The sequence below is a fragment of the Prunus mume genome, linkage group LG3 (assembly GCF_029339155.1).
Source record: "Prunus mume cultivar Tortuosa linkage group LG3, ASM2933915v1, whole genome shotgun sequence".
Taxonomy (NCBI): domain Eukaryota; kingdom Viridiplantae; phylum Streptophyta; class Magnoliopsida; order Rosales; family Rosaceae; genus Prunus; species Prunus mume.
In genome coordinates this window covers 15,574,531-15,592,005 of record NC_142700.1, presented here as the reverse complement: position 1 = coordinate 15,592,005, position 17,475 = coordinate 15,574,531, and the positions used below count along the sequence as shown (strand labels likewise).

Here is a 17,475-nt window from a genome sequence, read left to right as displayed (position 1 = left end):
TCATAGCTCCTCCCTTGGTAGGATTACGTAGTTAGCATATATATGAATTTTTGAGTTCAAAACGTGTAAAAAAAGAAGATGGAAGTAGAGCTAAAATAACAAGAGCATGGAAGTATACCAATTGGTAATGGCTAGTACCTCTTTCTTGTGATTAATTCTGAAGGTATATAGAAAATAGAATTTATATTGGACCCACCACAACATACCAATATGCTTTGTTTGCGTGTCACAGAGAGAGAGAGAGAGAGAGAGAGAGAGAGACGAAATTCTTGTGGTTGCCTGCCTGCATCGACTTTGCCTTAGGAAGGATGAGTCGGTTCTTTGCTTTCTACGTTGCTTTGCAAACTACTTTACGTAATTATTTAATAACACTTTGCAAGCTGGATCAAGATAATTAGCCCTAATTGAAGGGCTTGATTTGGATGGGTTGCAATGCAATAGCCACACACACAAAACGTTCAGCTCCCCACCAATTACAGGGAAAGAATGTTTTTTCTATGTGCCCTTTGCTTTATAGATTCTCATTTTTCTCCTTTATTATCTTTTTGGTACTGGAGGCAAACTTAAATCAAACATTATACACACCTCATTTGCTTGATAAAAAAATAAACATCTATAAATTCAGAATTCTTGTGAGCTGGTCTGACATATATGTACTATATAGACAGATTGTTAATCTATATACTACTGTCTATTGATTAAGCAGAATAAGGTGATGCTTATTTCCAATTTAATAATATAATATATCATCAACGAGGTATAGTCCGATGAAAAAAGACATTGACTTGCAGATCTATGGTCTCAAGTTCAACCCCCATTCCCTTGTAGTTTTCTTTATACCCTCAAGTAAGTGTGAATAAGCTTCTTCTTTTTTCTCTATTACTTTTATCCTTATTATATAGAAATTTTTGTGAACATGAAACTTATTTCATTTTTAATAATCATTTGTAATTTAATAGACAATTGGTTTACGTCTTTGTTCCTTTAAAATGAAGTAGTTTTTGAGATAGATTGCTGCTATTTCCAACCATTATCCTATTTTCCCACCCACCTTATCTTCAAAATTTTAAAGACAAATTTATCTCTTTGTAAAATGACTTCTAAAGCCTCAGGGAAAAAACCTCAACTCTCTTTAAAACGTTTATCCAAAATATTTTCAGAATCTACAAGGCAGAGAATAAAAAACTAAAATATCCAGAAAATCAAATATTATATTAAAACATTTATCCAGTCCATCAAATACAACTTAATCCTCTTTACATCTCAACTAATAATGATTAGCAAAGATAATTTGCTTGAATGAATAATTAAAGGGTGTTTTAGAAATAATGGTAGGTGGAAAGATAGGAATGCATTTTTTAAAATTTACATGGTGAGTGGGATGGATGGAAAAAATCCCCGCCAGGTCGGGTTCTTGTCGATTACTCAGCCTTAACGGAGGAAGATGTCGGGGAAAATTGGGGTACAGGATCCCGAATTTTAAAAATCCCCAGTTGAGGATAGGCCGGGGATAGTATTGTTATCCTCATCCTCGAACTCGGCCCAATAAGTGATATATTATTATTTTTACTTAATAAATATATAATTTAATATATCAAGCAAAAAGTTGCCCTAATGACAATTTTATACAATCATTTTTATATGAAAATTATAGGCCTTTGCTTGGCCGTTATGTACAAAATTGTTGGATGTTAATATCTAATGACATATTCAATAAATGATTCCTTATTTTCCATGTTAACGAACAAAGCTAAAGACATAGAAAGTGTTTTTTTATGTCTTATTAGTCATTATAAACCTCCCCTCATATTATTTGATGAAACTATAGTGCTATTAGGCCTGAGCACAGATTTGTTTTACAGTGCTACTAGACATGAGCACGGATCCGTTTAGAACAATAGAGGGGTCATCAACCCATTACTAGTAACACCGATATTGTCCCCAACTTAACCACCTACAAGACCTAGTAGGTGTGAGATTTTATCACAAAAAACCATGATATTATTAGGAGTGGTGTCATTCATTATATATTGTATCTAATTTAATCCAGTTTCTTATGTGGGATTTATATTCTTTAACATGCCCCCTCACGTGGGACCACCATATAGTGAGTCACAAGTGAAGCCAAGTCCACATCAAAGTCAAAAATTCAAGCCTAATACGTGAATGCCATGCCATGTATTGGATAAGGGGGGGAAAAGGAAAACATTCAAGTCCAACATGTGAACATCACATATTGGGTAAGGGGTAAGGGGTAAGGGTAAAGGTCCAATATTTCAGGCCCAGTCAATGAGTTCACTCTGATACCATATTAAATTTCAAAGAGACGGGTTATCGGCCCACTACTAGTAGAACCGATATTGTCCCTAACTTAATCACCTATAAAGCCCAATAGGTGTGGAGTTTTATCAAAAAATGTCTCGATGTTATTAGGAGTGGTGTCACTCATTATATATTGTTCATTTAATCAAGTTTCCTGTGTGGGACTTATATTCTTGATTCCACACGATAAATGGTAGAATGCTGCAGTGGCTAGAGTTCGTCGGAATGGATGTCTATAAAAGGAAACGAAGGGAAAACACAAAATTACAACCAGTAGAAGAGAGAAAAGAAAGAAGAAAAGAGAGAAATAAGAATAAGAAGAAAAATCATAAATAAAATGACGTTTTCCTTCCTATTTTCTTTGGATCTGAACTTAGCTCCGCCAACTCAGCTATGGGGGCAAGGGACTGCACCAATGTGGATGCCCTAATTTGGTTCCTGAAGAGGACCAGTTACAATAAACGACTCAATACTCCTAGACAACAATGTTGTCATTGGAGTTGCAAGGAGTTTAGTGGCTCTAATGGATGTGCATGTGTTGGGAACAAGAGAAGATAACCAGGTAGTGATCGCTGCCATGACATTGAGCATGCAAAGTGCAACGTCAATCGCAAGTGTAGGTCATCGCCAAATTGTGAAATCTCATGAAGTGCAAGTGCTAAGAGCCAATTGCAGACACAACAAAGTTTGGTCAAAGATTGCTAGAGGGTTATAAGAAGACTTGAGAAAAAGAAGGAAAAGGCATTTGAGGAGACGCATAACCAGATTGAAACATTGCATGAGGAGAATAAACAGTTATCAAAAATGGTAGCTATTTACTCTAGGGACATGCAATAGCAGTTGGAGGCCTTGGAAAGACCGGGTAAATCAAGTGAGGATATCACAAGTTGAGTTTTGCAAAAGCCAAGAAGGTGATCTTTGGAAGCTCAAGTTGTGAGCCCTAAGAAGCAATGTGTGAAAACCCAAGAGAGGAGGTCCAAAGTGCCAAGCCAACAACTCCTGCTGTGGAAACAAAAGCTTCTTGAAGAAGTGATTTTTGTCTTTGAAGTTGATGCAGTTCTCTTGTGTTGATTGCAATCCCCTGTCTTTGAAGAAGTGATCTCTTGTGTTGATGCAATTTTTATTATTTTTATTTTTATTGTTGTTTAAAAAAAAAATAATAATGCAGTCCCTTGTTGTGTAAAAATTTGTAACAAAAATATATAATTGGGGAATGCTAGCAACCTTCTCTTTAACATTCTCTTTTGGATCTTCTCCCTTTTCCTCATGACATGTGTCATACAAACTAGTTTCTACTTTCCAAGTTTATCTTTATTAAATCTATTGATTTTTGTTTTTGACAACTTTTTTACCACTTTGTTAAAAAAAAATTCAACAAAAAACGTCAGTTAGTTTTTTTTGGTTTTTTGTTTTTATCCACTAGGAACATCTTGTTTTTAAACACAATAGGTAGTTAAATGCTAAGATAAGGAAAATAAAACATAACAGTGGAAGATGAATATCAATAATACCAAACAGTGGAAGATAGACATTACCAATATCCATTGACAAATAAAAATTGATTTAAAAATAGGAAATGATAGAATAGTTTATTAGCAACAATAGATTCACGGTAATTATAAAGCGTCTGTTAAAAATAAAATAAAAAGCATGTTAGCAACGTTTGTTCTCTTTGGGGAAAAAAAAAAAAAGCTGACATTTTATATTTAAAAAAAATTACGTTTTTTTCTTATTTAATTTTTTTTAACAAGATGGAAACAAAGATGTAAAAAAGGCTAGTTTGTTGTGAAAGGGAAAAAATAAATCAATACATTTAATAAGGGTAATTTTGAAAAACAAAAATTAGCTTGTGTGATATATTAATGACATTGTTTGAAGTGTAAGAAAAGTGACACATGTCATGAGGAAAAGAGAGAAAGTCCAAAAGAGAATGTTAGAGAGAAGGTTACTTAGTATTTCTAAAAAAGTATTAACAAATAAAATAAAAGGTTCGGCCCGTTTAGGCCCATCGGCAGCCCGAGACTCAATGGGTGGGATGACCCTAATCTTTTGAAACCTAAATCCGGCCGGATTTAACTTAAAAAAAGAAAAAGCCTGAAGAAGTCCGACCCGAGCCCAAAAAGTTTGGACCAGCCCAGCCCAATGATGAACCGACTTTTCGATAACAAATTACGTTAAATTGAAGTTTATTTATTTTTTAAAGCAAATTACATTTATTATTTTCTTTTATTTTATCTCTAATGATGAGGACCCGATGCTGCAGGTGCCTTTATTTGTCCGGCCACAAAATATTTAGGTTATCATTTGAATTAGACAAGTGCTTGATAAGATTCTGAAACATGTAATTCGCAGCCTACTACTCTCAATCAAGATTTCATATCATACAATATGTTGTCATGCCAATCTCTTTCTTTTGTCCCACACTCCTTCCCACTCAATAAGTACTTAAAATCTCATGCATCCCTTTATATGCATATGCTTTAATCTTTGTTCTTATTTCTCCCTTACTGAAGTACCATCAGTATTAATTCTGATATAGACTGGTCAGGCTCAGGGAGGCCCAGGGCTCATAGCAAAAGTTCCTAATCAAAATTAAGAATGAAAATTGATGTGTATTTAATTTGGGCTTTGGTTTTCACATTATAACCAAATCGTTTAATAATTTGATGTCTTTCACCTTTTCCCTCTCCTCTACTCACTTTAAATTGTTTGAATTCGTAGATATGGGCGTTGCCAAGTTAACTAGAGCAGATGTGCTCCCACTGCAATGAGTTTGAATCCCCCTCCCCGTAATTTAGATTAGTTTAAAGACGAATATTGCTTGTATAAAAAAATATATAATTGTTTGAATTCTTTCTTTCAAGGCCATAGAGAAAAGAGAGAAGCCACCGCAACAAAAACTAGTTGGTTAAAACGACCAACTCAAATAATTCATGGTTGTTTGATTCAGTTTTTACACAGAAAAACAAGATTATGAATTCATAAACCAAACCAAGTCTTATTTGTGGTTTGATGAGTAGTTTGAACTATTTGTAAATGCATAAAACTAATCAAAACCGAATAAAATTATGTAAATTAATTCATTGTCACTTATGGGTTAAATATCATTGATATGTTCTGGATCGGCACGTCCCTCTAAATTGAGGATATACTCTCACGGATTGTCATGACATTCTGGAAAGCATATTGATGCAAATATATGCCTTTCTAAATTGCGGATATGCTGTTTCTCATACATTGAGATGACATTTTGACAAGCATATCCACAATAAATCAAAATATCAGAACATATATTGTAACATATTAGCTGATTGTATTCACAAACCTAAAAACTTCCTAGTAATTTTGATTGAAAGTCGTCCTATCAATTTTATCTGAAAGTCGTAGCGTAATGGTACGTTTCTTCACGAGATTGAAAAGATGTTTCAAATTTGAATTCTCACTTCTATGTTGATTTAAAAATCATCATTTGTGACTTAATTAAGTGATGAATTCTTCGGAAATTTTAATTATAACAATGCACTAGGTCAAATTCACATCGTACAATCACATTTTATTTTTCTATTTTCTTTTTCTTGTTCATCCTTCCTGGGTTTTTTTGGTTGTTGTTAAGACCCTACACTTTTGTGGTTTTCCTTTTTTTGGTGATACTCCAAGACACTGCATCAAAACTCCTTTTATCTGAAAACGTCAAAGGCACACCACCATCTTCCATAAATGTTGACACTCCCAAGACAAAAAGTCTCATTCGGGCTTTCACTGAAATGAACCACACCATCAGCAAAACTGCCTTTTTGTGTTTATATGCTAAATTTTTTCCCCTCTATTTATTGCATATGACTTAACCATCTTGTCCCCCAGTCGCCACCAGCACATGCACAGATTTATAAGGGCAGCATTGCCTTTTTGTATTGACATCAGGCTCGTGCATTTTCAACCATTTGCAATCCTTGCATACATTGGCGACTTCATCATTTCAAGCCTTTAAAAAAAAAAAAGAAAAAAAGAGTTTAAAAATTCAACATAAAATTTTGGGATCGTTTCCAACATTGATAAGAGAAACATCACTAAACTCAGAGTTCAACAACATATTTAGCATATTAATATTGATTTCGTTTGTGGAGAAATAGTGGGAATCATCACGTAGAATATTTCCAAAAATGATAGTTGACAAGCTAGCAACATGGAAAAGGGAATGTTAAGTGGAGGCTTCCCTTAATTACTAAATTTGTGATTTGTGAGGAAGCTGATGTCCATTAACTACAAAGTGGGTGATTAGTGTATATGCATATTTGGGCATCAAAACAAGTTAGAATGCATAACAATGCCCCAAACTGGGAAAGCCACATGATGATATAAATAAGGCAAAACTAGTTGAAATTGACTTGGGTGTTTGGGCACTCAAATTTCACCGCATTCATATGAGTCACAACTTTCAAGTTTGAATGAGGTAATGACATTTTTTGGTGATTTAATTTTCATTTAACCTAAAAAATGAAAATTCCAATAATTGCCAGGCTATAGGTACCCAATCATATGGCCCATACTAGCCTTTCCAATCATGGTCATAGTCTGTATAATTGGCAACTAGATACAAATATAGTTGTGCCGGGTGGAATATTTAAAATAAAACCAAACAAAAAAGCAGCTGCTTCTGAATTTTCAACTTGCAAGTTCGAAAAAAAAAAAATTTCACTAAAACACAAAAAAATTATAAAAACTATTTAAACATATAAACACACCCAAAACCCATTGGATGGTATGATATAAATAAGGCAAAACTACACTCAAACACCGCATTTATGAAACACACCAAAAAGTTTGATAGGTATGTTTGATTTTGGGAATGAAACCAATGTTGCCAGGCTATAGGTACCCAATCATAATAATAGTTTCCAATCATGGTTTCTTATAAATAGATACAATGGTGCCGGGTGGTGCTTATTTAACTAAATTTGTAAAAAAAAACAAGGCAGGACACAGCTTACTCGGTGCAATTTGCAACTTGCAAGTTTGATTAGCAAGCAAATGATTCATTGAAAGTAAATTAGATATTTAACATTGTGCAAGCAAGTTGCCCACAAAGACATTCAAAGAGCCAAGTTCAAAACAACAGAGAAAGAGAGAGCGGCTAGGGTTTTTTTTTTCACTGAAACTGAATTCATAATTTTATAAATAATATTTGTCGAAAAAAAAATTACAGGAGGGTAGTTTAGTCCATTAAAATAGCTTTAGAGTTCATACAGTTTACAATATTAGTGGATCCTCCTCATCATGTCCACATTATTACTTGTTTTGTTTGGTTGAAATTTCTTGCAGGGTTTCCTTTCCTCCCACAGATAAACTTTATGGTTGTAATTACTCCCCTGCTCATGATGAGTTGGGTATGTGTCACGTTAGCTTCATAATTACCCATGCAAAGACTTATCTTCTTCTTATATATAACTTTCTATTTTCTTCTATATTTGAGCTCTTTTCATGGAATCTAAATATAGAAGAAGAAAAAAAAAACGCAATAAAACACAGAGGTTTTGCTTCTTACAAGAATATGGAAAATCTTGGGAGAATTTGAAAGGGTGTGGTATGGTTATGCTTGGCCTCCAAGAAATAGAATAGAATACTTGGGAAACAAGCCGTACGAAAATATGATACTTATCCACACATCGTACTAAGAAAAGGAAAAAAAAAAAATTGAATATCATTTTCTTTGCCATTGATTATTTAAAAAGGCAGAATAAAAAATTTGATTCTTTGCCATCCGCAACAAATACCTATACACATTAAAGGCATTTATGATTTCCCATGGAAGCCAGTGGCTTTTAAGAAAGCCTACAATTTTCCTTTTACTCTTCCTATTACTCAACAAAATTAAGAGCTTGTTTTGGAGTGATTATGGAATGACCAGAATTATTTACGGAAAGAAGCATCTTTCATGTGTTTTTCCACATAATCATATTAAGTGATTTTAATTTAGGTGCTTTCTCTTAGAATCACTAAAAATCACCTAAAGTGATTATATGGTAATTCTCCATATAAGTGATTATCTGCTTATCCAAAATAACTTCCGAACGGGCCCTAAAAAGAAAACAATAAAGCAATTTTCTGATTTTTAATAATGCAGAAGGTGGTGTGTAATTTGAATTCAATGATTTGCTTTTTGTGAAAGTAAAAGAGCACCACAAGAACAGTTGACAATGGCTTATCATATATGTGCATTAATTTGTATTTTACATGGAAACCCACAAGGTGAGCAATTTATTTCTATATAAAAGAAGAGGTCAAGGTTCCTTTGGAGTACGAAAGGCACCTGCTCTTCCTTGCAAACAAGGGTCAGAAATATGATAATTTTAAAAAAAATCAATATCCCAAATGTGTGTTATGTATCTAAATTTGCTTTTTTATTTTATATTTACAAATTGACCCGTTTAAAATATGGTAGAAATAAGAAAACTCAAAAAGATAAGCTCACCACAAAAATATTTGAATTTGAATTTTTCATTGTTAACCTAAATTGTGGATTCGAAATTTCAAAATTCTATCATTTATTTTGATCTTAATATTAAAATCTAGAGAAATTAATTAAAATAGTCCTTTATAATTTTTGTTCCAAAATAGCCATTCTTGCATTACAGAGGACTATGGGGACAAAATAGGGGGAACTATGGGGGTAGTGGCTATTTTGAAACAAAAATTGCGAAAATGGTTATTTTAGCACAAAACCCTAAGAGTTAAGAACATTATAGTCCTTAAAAGGATCTAGATTCAACTGATGTAGACATTGGTTTGATTAAGCTTCACATATCACAAATCACCAATTAAATTAACATCTTTAAATGCAAATAAATGTTGTTAGATGTAAAATTACAAATTGACAATGAACCATCAAAAAAGGAAAAAACCACTCGGCTGTTAGTTGGATTCGTCTATGTCTTTGGTGTGCTCCTAAGTAGTCATGTGTTCAAGTTCCTATGATACCCGTGCGTGTGAGTTTTTCCCCTCCCCATCCTAACTTTGGCAACAACGACAAAAATTCCTAGCAAAAATGTATAAAAAAAAAAAAAAAAGAAAGAAAGAAAAGAAAAATGGGGTGAAAACCGTTTTGTTTGACAATAGTGAAGCAACAAGGAAGGCTAAAACGTGTAGAGGAGGGGAAGTTGGAGAAGTTGAGGTGGAGTTGTTTTGGTTCAACGACGTGAGAGACAATACAAATACTCAAAACCAAATCAGAACCCAACTTTGAAAGATGAGGGCATAGAGCATAGAGCATAGAACACATAGCACCCAGAAAGAGTCGTAAAAGAATAGTCTTTCAATTTCAATTTTTTTTAATTATTTCGTTTCATTTCATTCACCAAAAAATTAAAAACAAAACAGAAAAACCAAAAAAACATTGCCATTATCCAATCTGTTTCTCTCTCTACAACTTTCTCTCTCCTCAGATCTCCCCCGGTTATCTGCGATTTCTCGGCGGTTTTCCCTTCAAAAACTCTAAAAATCCCTTCTTTAATCCTCTGTACAATAGTTTCCATTCCAATTCTACCATTATTATTTTCAAATTTAAAAAAAAATCCCATTATTTTTTGTTTTGTAAATTTTTTAATTTTTTTCATTGTAGGAGTATAAAAAAAAACCTCATTCTTCAGAAAGATTGTATATTTTTTCATCGTGTTTTTGATTTTGGCTTCTGGGTATTGAAGATAAGACTCTTTGGTGGACTTTGTTTGTTTCTGGAAGCAGTTGCACAGCTCTAATTGTTTTCTTTGGTTTTGTTAACGAGACGACGTGGAATCAGAGGCAGAGGCCTTGTGTTTCCATTTGGTGCGATTTGAAGTTGGTTTTAATTTTTGGGTGTTTGTGAAATTTGGATGCTTTTTGTGTGTAAGAAGGAGATGGAGACACTTGGAACCTAGAGCTTGTGAATTTGGGGCTGTTTCTTATTTGGGTGGCTTTAAGTTCAAAGAGAAACAGCTCTGGGGTTATGATTCAGGCAGTCTTTGAAGAACCAGCAGTTTTCGTGATCTGGGTATTGGCTCGTTTGATCTCTCTGCTTCTGGGGATGAGGAATGATGGTGGCCAAAAGCAGCAGGGTGGTGTTCCTCGCCCCGCACGGACCAATAACTTCATTCCCAACTCGTTTCGTGCCATTTCAAGCTATTTGAGAATCGTTTCGTCCGGTGCTTCAACTGTTGCTCGGTCTGCAGCGTCGGTGGCTTCATCCATTGTTGATAGGGATGATGATACCAACCATGATCAGGTAGGAGTTGCTGTCTTTTGGTTTCTATATTGAAATGTTTCAGCTTTCAGCACTGTGATATAAACTTAGTTTCAAAAGTGTCTAATTCAGTTATTTTATTGTGTATAGCTAGCTGTAAGTATCTATTCACATGATAGTTTAACCTACTATTGATGTTGCTACCTGTGTGGAGAGAAACAATTTAACTTTGCTATTATGGAAAGGTGGATATAAAAGCTGGATTTTGTGTGAATTGGTGACTTTTATAGTACAAACTGTAAAATGCAGATTGAATGTAGAATACCATGTTGAGTACTTTAGTTGCCAAAACTTTCAGCTATGGAGAGTTTGTCTGAATATCTTGCATGTGAAACTTTTAACCTGAAAGAGAATGCAAAATCTGTCTATGGATGACGAGAATTGTTTATGGAGTCGATTGTTATTTCCACAAGTGATTGAAGATGGTGAAAGAAGTTTGATTTAGCGATTCTTGAGCATTATATTCAATTAGGATGATATGGGTGTTTAGAGCAGAAGTTGCAACTCGTAGGAAGGGTGATTATAGTGGTCGAGGTTGTTATGCATGCATGTTTCGCAAGATATGGTTCTTTGTCGACCACATTTTTGTGTGGAGAAATGTTGTCGTTTTCATGTCAGGATTAGTTCATAAGAAAGCGTTCCACGCGTGTTGAAGAAAGTGGCAGTTTGGGGTCATAGGTAGTTCAGATGGGGTATTGGCAACATGCTATTTGATTTGTCGCTTGTCTGTGATGTTGGATAGCATAGGAGTTTTTAATCTGTTCAGAGTCGTGATCGAGACCTTACACGTGTTTTCTTCAAATCAATATTTGGATATACATAAGTGTTAGTGACGGTATGCTATTTGCTTTTGTCATATATGTGCTACACGATCCACCTGTTTTCTTCGAATCAATATTTGGATATACGTAAGCGTTAATGACGGTATGCTATTTACTTTGTCATATATGTGCTACACGTTCCGTGTGTTTTGATTCCAAATGAGACATTAATTTCTATTTGTTTAAGCTCTTTTTATTACAATCAAGCATTGATTTGGAAAGATTTGGCTGAATTGTTGATCCTTGATTGCCTGACTTGAATTAGATCTTGCTTCCCGTCTGGGTTATGACAAAATATATGCTTATCAGGTGAAATAATATAAATAAAAAAGACGTTTTAGAGTATGTGATCCTTAATGAAGTTTGTTACAAGTGTGCATCATGATGTCCAGATTCAATAGCAAAGCATATGGTGAAGCAATATAAGGATTCTTTGTTAGATTGGTGGTATAAGGAGGTTCCCATGTCATGTGCGACTTAGGTGCTATAGGAAGTACACATTCCAGTTAACAACCCGTGACCTTTAGATTATTATATGGAGTTGCTAGAAATTACTTCAGGCATGGCAAGAAGAGGACTTCGATTGTATGTTGTCTGTTGGGTTTTTAAAACAGTCATAATCTAGTATGCTAAAAGTATGGGCTGTGGGGTTGTGCAAAAATAAATGCGTGACATTATACTTGTCATGCAGTTGTTAAAAAAGAATATACTTTGCAACTTGCATTGACATTTTGTGATTGGTTTTGTGGAACTTGTGATAATTTATAGTTAATTTAATTTCAATGTAGACTTGCTTTCATAGTCTGAAATGATGTAGGGGCTAGTATTATAGATACTAAGGACTCAATTAGTAGTAACATTTAGTGACGCATTTATTGCTCCCTATGCATATTAATTTGGTAAAAATCAGAAATGTATCTGAAGTGATCATTCTTTTAACAGTAACTTTGATCAGGAAAACACTGCCGATATAGATAAGGTAATACCACTTTTGCAGCCAAACAGAGCCTCTTATCTTTTTTTTTTTTTTCAAACACAAAAATTATATTTAAAAACTTTGTGATGAGGACACACATTATGAATTGCTGGTTGCCTAGAAGTTCAATTCTTCAAACACAAAAAAGAAAAGCTTAAAAACTGACGGAGCTCTTGGAAACTATTATGATGGAGATGATTTATATTATTCTTACCTGGTGTAACAATTATTCATTAGTGAAGGAGCTTTTGAACACTAAATTTATATGTACTGTATTAAATACAAAAAAATAATATTAATATAATTTTTGCTCCATATTTTTGTGTATCATTACTCTGAAAACAAGGCAGAATTTCATAATGAAAATAGTTGGTGCTGGTAGCAATGCCTTTTTGAGTTTTTGACACCCAAATAGATAGTTATTTCACATCAAAATGCCTGTGCACCACCACTTGGAAGGATCAATTGGGGTGCTATTTTATTGTTAAGAAGTTTCATGATTCTATTATCTATTTAACAGTTTAGTAAGTCTTAGGCATGTTTAAAATCTTCGGACGAAAAAAATGATTATCTGAATGGACTCTTTAATTGATTGGAAAGTTAGCTTTGTAGATTCGTTTGTGTTTTGATTTTGTTAGAAGTTGTAAAAAGATATTTTGTTGAGAATATTAACCATTCAACATGGATACACGGATGCATATTTTCCATGTTGCATTCATGCTACTCTGTCAAGCTTTTCCTTCTCTTTCACTCTCTCTTTTGTTTTTTTTTTTAAAATTCTGAAAGAAAATTATATATGAGCAAAGAATTGGTGTTGATTGTGTACATTTAGATTAATGGCTCTTCATATTGTTGTTTTCTGTAAATTTCTTCCTTTTGTTTTAAATTTGTTTGGTTATTCTGTATTTGATTTTTTTCACTGGACATGATCCTACTACTTTCTTTGTTCTGTTTATAAGCACTTGAGGTTAAAGGTTTTTTTGGTTTTTTTTTTTTTTCCTGAAGTCTTCAATATAATAGAGATTGGAGTTAACTTTTCATGTTCCTTTTGAAAAATAAAGGTGAACTGGGCTGGCTTTGACAAGTTAGAAGGTGAGGGAAATGTCACTCGGCAAGTTCTCCTGTTGGGTTACCGTTCTGGTTTCCAGGTTTGGGATGTTGAAGAATCAGATAATGTCCGTGACCTGGTTTCCAGATATGATGGCCCTGTCTCATTTATGCAAATGCTACCTAAACCAGTAGCCTCAAGGAGATTGGAAGACAAGTTTGAAGAAAGCCGTCCATTGCTGGTAGTTTGTGCTGATGGGTCCATTTCTGTCGGCAATAATATACAGGATGGGATGGCCTCTCCTCGCAATGGTATTAGTGCAACCAGCCATGACACAATGAACAGTAGTTTTGTGCCTACTGTTGTTCGGTTTTATTCCTTGAGATCTCAATCTTATGTTCATGTTCTAAAGTTTAGATCAGTTGTTTATTCTGTAAAGTGCAGTTCTCGAGTTGTTGCTATTTCTCAAGCAGCTCAGGTATACCTGATTTTGCAAAGTTTATCTAATAATTCTTATATTCTGCTTAATCAGTGTTTGAGTATCTAGTCTTGTGTATTGCAGATTCACTGTTTTGATGCCACAACATTGGAGAGGGAATATACCATTCTTACCAATCCCATAGTTGCGGGATTCCCTGGTTCTGGAGGTATAGGTTGTGGACCTCTTGCAGTAGGCAAGAGGTGGCTGGCTTATAGTGGAAGTCCTGTCGCTGTATCTACTTCCGGGCGTGTCAGTCCACAACATCTGGAACCTTCTGCAAGTTTTTCTGGTTTTCCTTCAAATGGGAGCCTGGTTGCTCACTATGCAAAAGAATCAAGCAAGCAATTAGCTGCTGGGATTGTAACCCTTGGAGACATGGGATATAAGAAGCTCTCCCGGTACTGCTCTGAGCTTATACCTGATAGTAATATTCCACTTCATTCAGGGAATCCTGGCTGGAAAGGCAATGGAACTGTCAATGGCCTGTCAGCAGACACGGATAATGTTGGAATGGTACATATCTCAGTTGTTTTCACTTGTAGCTATATTTTCAATTTCTTTTTGTATTCTGTTGGAGTACTATATTCAGTGAATTACCATTTGCTAACTTTGCATTAGAATATGCATCCGCTTGAGTGATAGAAAGTGTTTGGAAAATGTTCTTATACTTCATTATCGTGGAATGATATTTCTGCTGGTATGCATGGTAATAAATCATGTGCATGATTTATCTAAGGGTAACTGAGTTGGAGCTATCTGATCCTTTCATATTCAATTATTTGGGTTCCCTGTGCTTATTATATTCTTTGGTTTGTCAGGTCATTGTCAGAGATATTGTCAGTAAAGTTGTTATTGCACAGTTTAGGGCGCACAAGAGTCCTATTTCTGCATTATGCTTTGATCGTAGTGGCACCCTTTTAGTGACTGCTTCGGTTCAGGGGCATAACATCAATGTTTTTAAAATAATGCCTGGAAGCTCCTTTTCAACTGATGCTGCTGCATCTTATGTACATCTGTACAGGCTGCAACGTGGATTTACAAATGCGGTAAGATCCGTGCTCTTGTTCTCCATTCCTTCTTGGACATGCCATTTGTTGCAACTAGTATATGTTTGAATTAACTTTCCCCTTTCTTCGTTTCCCAGATCATACAGGACATCAGTTTTAGTGATGACAGCAACTGGATCATGGTTAGTTCCTCTAGGGGGACAAGCCATCTGTTTGCTATAAATCCTTGGGGGGGATCAGTAAATCTTCCAACTGCTGATGCTGGTTTTACTACCAAAAATACAGGATTGGGTGTTACAACTAAATCGGCAGTTCGTTGGCCAGGTGTGCAAATGCCTAATCAGCAAAGCCTCTGTTCAGCTGGTCCCCCTGTTACACTTTCTGTTGTTAGTAGAATAAGAAATGGAAATAATAGTTGGAGAGGCACTGTAAGTGGTGCTGCAGCAGCTGCAACAGGGAAGATGAGTTCCCTTTCTGGGGCCATTGCTGCTTCTTTCCACAATTCCAAAGGCCATACTCATTATGTGGATTGCAGCTCTTCGAAGGCTAAGTACCACCTTTTGGTTTTTTCTCCTTCTGGTTCCATGATACAATATGCGTTGCGAATATCAAATGGTCCAGATTCGACAGCTGTGACTGGATTGAACACTGCTTATGAGTCAGGCCTGGAGGGTGATGCAAGATTAGCAGTTGAAGCTATTCAGAAATGGAATATATGTCAAAAACAAAATCGAAGAGAACGAGAGGATACTACTGACATATATGGTGAGAACGGAAATTTAGACAACAATAAGATATATCCTGAAGGGAAGAAAAAGGGAAACACCATTTATCCTGAAGCTTGGAGCACTGTCACAAAAGCAAAGATCAGCCCTGAGGAGAAACATCAGTTGTATATTTCAGAAGCCGAACTGCAGATGCATGAAGCTCAAAGTCCAGTGTGGGCAAAACCTGAGGTATTTGTTTTGAGTACTGGACAATGCAAAATTGTGGCTTTGCTTGCTATTCAGACAAATTCCTTATTTATGCTCTTTGCTCTTGTAAAATTGTTTGCCAGCTATACTTTCAGTCAATGATCGTGGAAGGTGTCCAAATGGATGATGAAACCGCTTCAGGAGGGGAAATTGAGATCGAAAGGATTCCAACTCGCATGATTGAAGCAAGGTCAAAGGATTTGGTCCCAGTTTTTGACTATCTTCAAACTCCCAGATTCCAACAAACAAGGTGAGGTGAACTTCTATGCATCCATTTATCTACCAGGTCCTGGTGGTGATGCAAGCGATGCTTATATGTCACATGCTCTTTGTACTTCTTTCTGCAAGTTGCCTCTTTCATGTACACAACAGGGAGACGTCCTATTAATGTATATGAATTACCATCTTTTCTTATCCAGGGTTGCTGCTATAGATAGAAATGTTAGCGGGATATCTGAAAATGGCAGGCTTTCATGCAGAAGCAGTTCAGGCTCTCTTGACACCATGACTGACAGTGGTGCTGGTGTGGCCGAACTTAGCAATGGCACCGAGGAAACTGAGTGGGGTGGTTCTCAGACGGCCGTAGAAAACAAGGGTTTTGTAAATAACAATGACAACCAAAAGACAAAGACTCAGCTTGAGATTGTAAATAATAGGGAGAGGACCTTAAAAACGGAGGCCCAACTTAAGTTTGTAAATAGTAACATAGAAGGCATGGGAATGGAGAATCTATTCAGAGAGGAAGGTGATGAGCTTGATTAGAGGTAAGCCCCTCTTACTCCTGTAGATTTTTTCTAGATAAAATTTAGTGTGGCATGAAATGTCTTCACTAAATGAAGTGAGTGTGATTATATAGTTAGGGAGGTGCTTTAGAAAGAGACATCATAGCTATTTGAAATTGATGGCATTCATTCTCTCCCACTTGTTATTCAGTTGTTTTTAATGGTAAATCTATTACGCTGTAAGATGCCAATGCTTTATATATTTTCGCAATGTATGTATGCCACAAATCCTCTCCCAAGGAAAAACAATCATCCAGTTTGGTATGTCATTTCCTGAAATGCTAAACACGCCGAGCATAAGAGAGCAAGGCACTTGCCTATATTTATCTACAAGGCATCTGCCATGGCAATGTTGATTTGTTGACTTGCTGTTGGTTTTCTTTAGTTTTGTGTTTGAGACACACAGTTTTTACCATATTACTCCATCGGTATGGTGCTTGTGTGCTGTTCTAAGTCACTCTTTGTTTTCATTTTTTATCTCAGATGTGCAGATATTCTTTGATTCTCCTGGGTGATTAACACTGTTAATAGTATGGGGTGGTCTGTAGAGAAGAGGAGCAATAGGGGGCCCTTACCGATGCGGAATTGTGGATACTCTGTTGTTGGGGTTTCATCTTCTGTTGACTATGTAAATAAAGTGACCATATAAATTTCCAATAATCAGTTATAATGTGTAAATAACAGTATGAAGTTTGTATGCTCTTTTCAATCTCTCCTTTTTATTCTGCCAGATTTGAATTATCCTGCCCACTTTCTTGTGTGTTTTACTTCTGCTTTGAAATGGGACGGGTC

The 17,475-nt window shown here is 35.4% G+C and overlaps 1 protein-coding gene across 3 annotated transcripts; it reads left to right on the top strand.

The window, feature by feature from the left end:
• Positions 1 to 9,479: 9,479 nt before the first annotated feature.
• Positions 9,480 to 17,413, top strand: G18F (autophagy 18 F-like protein). Of its 3 annotated transcripts, none has more exons than XM_008246121.2 (8): positions 9,480 to 10,576; positions 13,453 to 13,917; positions 14,002 to 14,433; positions 14,739 to 14,966; positions 15,065 to 15,883; positions 15,985 to 16,151; positions 16,321 to 16,665; positions 17,167 to 17,413. In XM_008246121.2, the coding sequence occupies exons 1-7, from the start codon at positions 10,301 to 10,303 to the stop codon at positions 16,661 to 16,663; spliced, it is 2,730 nt and encodes a 909-aa protein (XP_008244343.2). In that variant the 5' UTR covers positions 9,480 to 10,300; the 3' UTR covers positions 16,664 to 16,665; positions 17,167 to 17,413. The 3 variants fall into 3 exon arrangements, with proteins under 3 accessions (XP_008244343.2, XP_008244346.2, XP_008244345.2); XM_008246124.2 differs by having other exon boundaries at positions 9,513 to 10,576; positions 16,381 to 16,665; XM_008246123.2 differs by having other exon boundaries at positions 9,516 to 10,576; positions 15,997 to 16,151.
• The last annotated feature ends 62 nt before the right edge of the window (positions 17,414 to 17,475 follow it).

Excerpts from the sequence above, each read along its gene's own strand:
- G18F (XM_008246121.2), top strand. The coding sequence starts at position 10,301 with ATGATTCAGGCAGTCTTTGAAGAACCAGCAGTTTTCGTGATCTGGGTA. Across the intron at positions 14,434-14,738 it reads ACACGGATAATGTTGGAATG|GTCATTGTCAGAGATATTGT; the intron begins GTACATATCTCA and ends TTGGTTTGTCAG. Across the intron at positions 16,152-16,320 it reads CCCAGATTCCAACAAACAAG|GGTTGCTGCTATAGATAGAA; the intron begins GTGAGGTGAACT and ends TTTCTTATCCAG.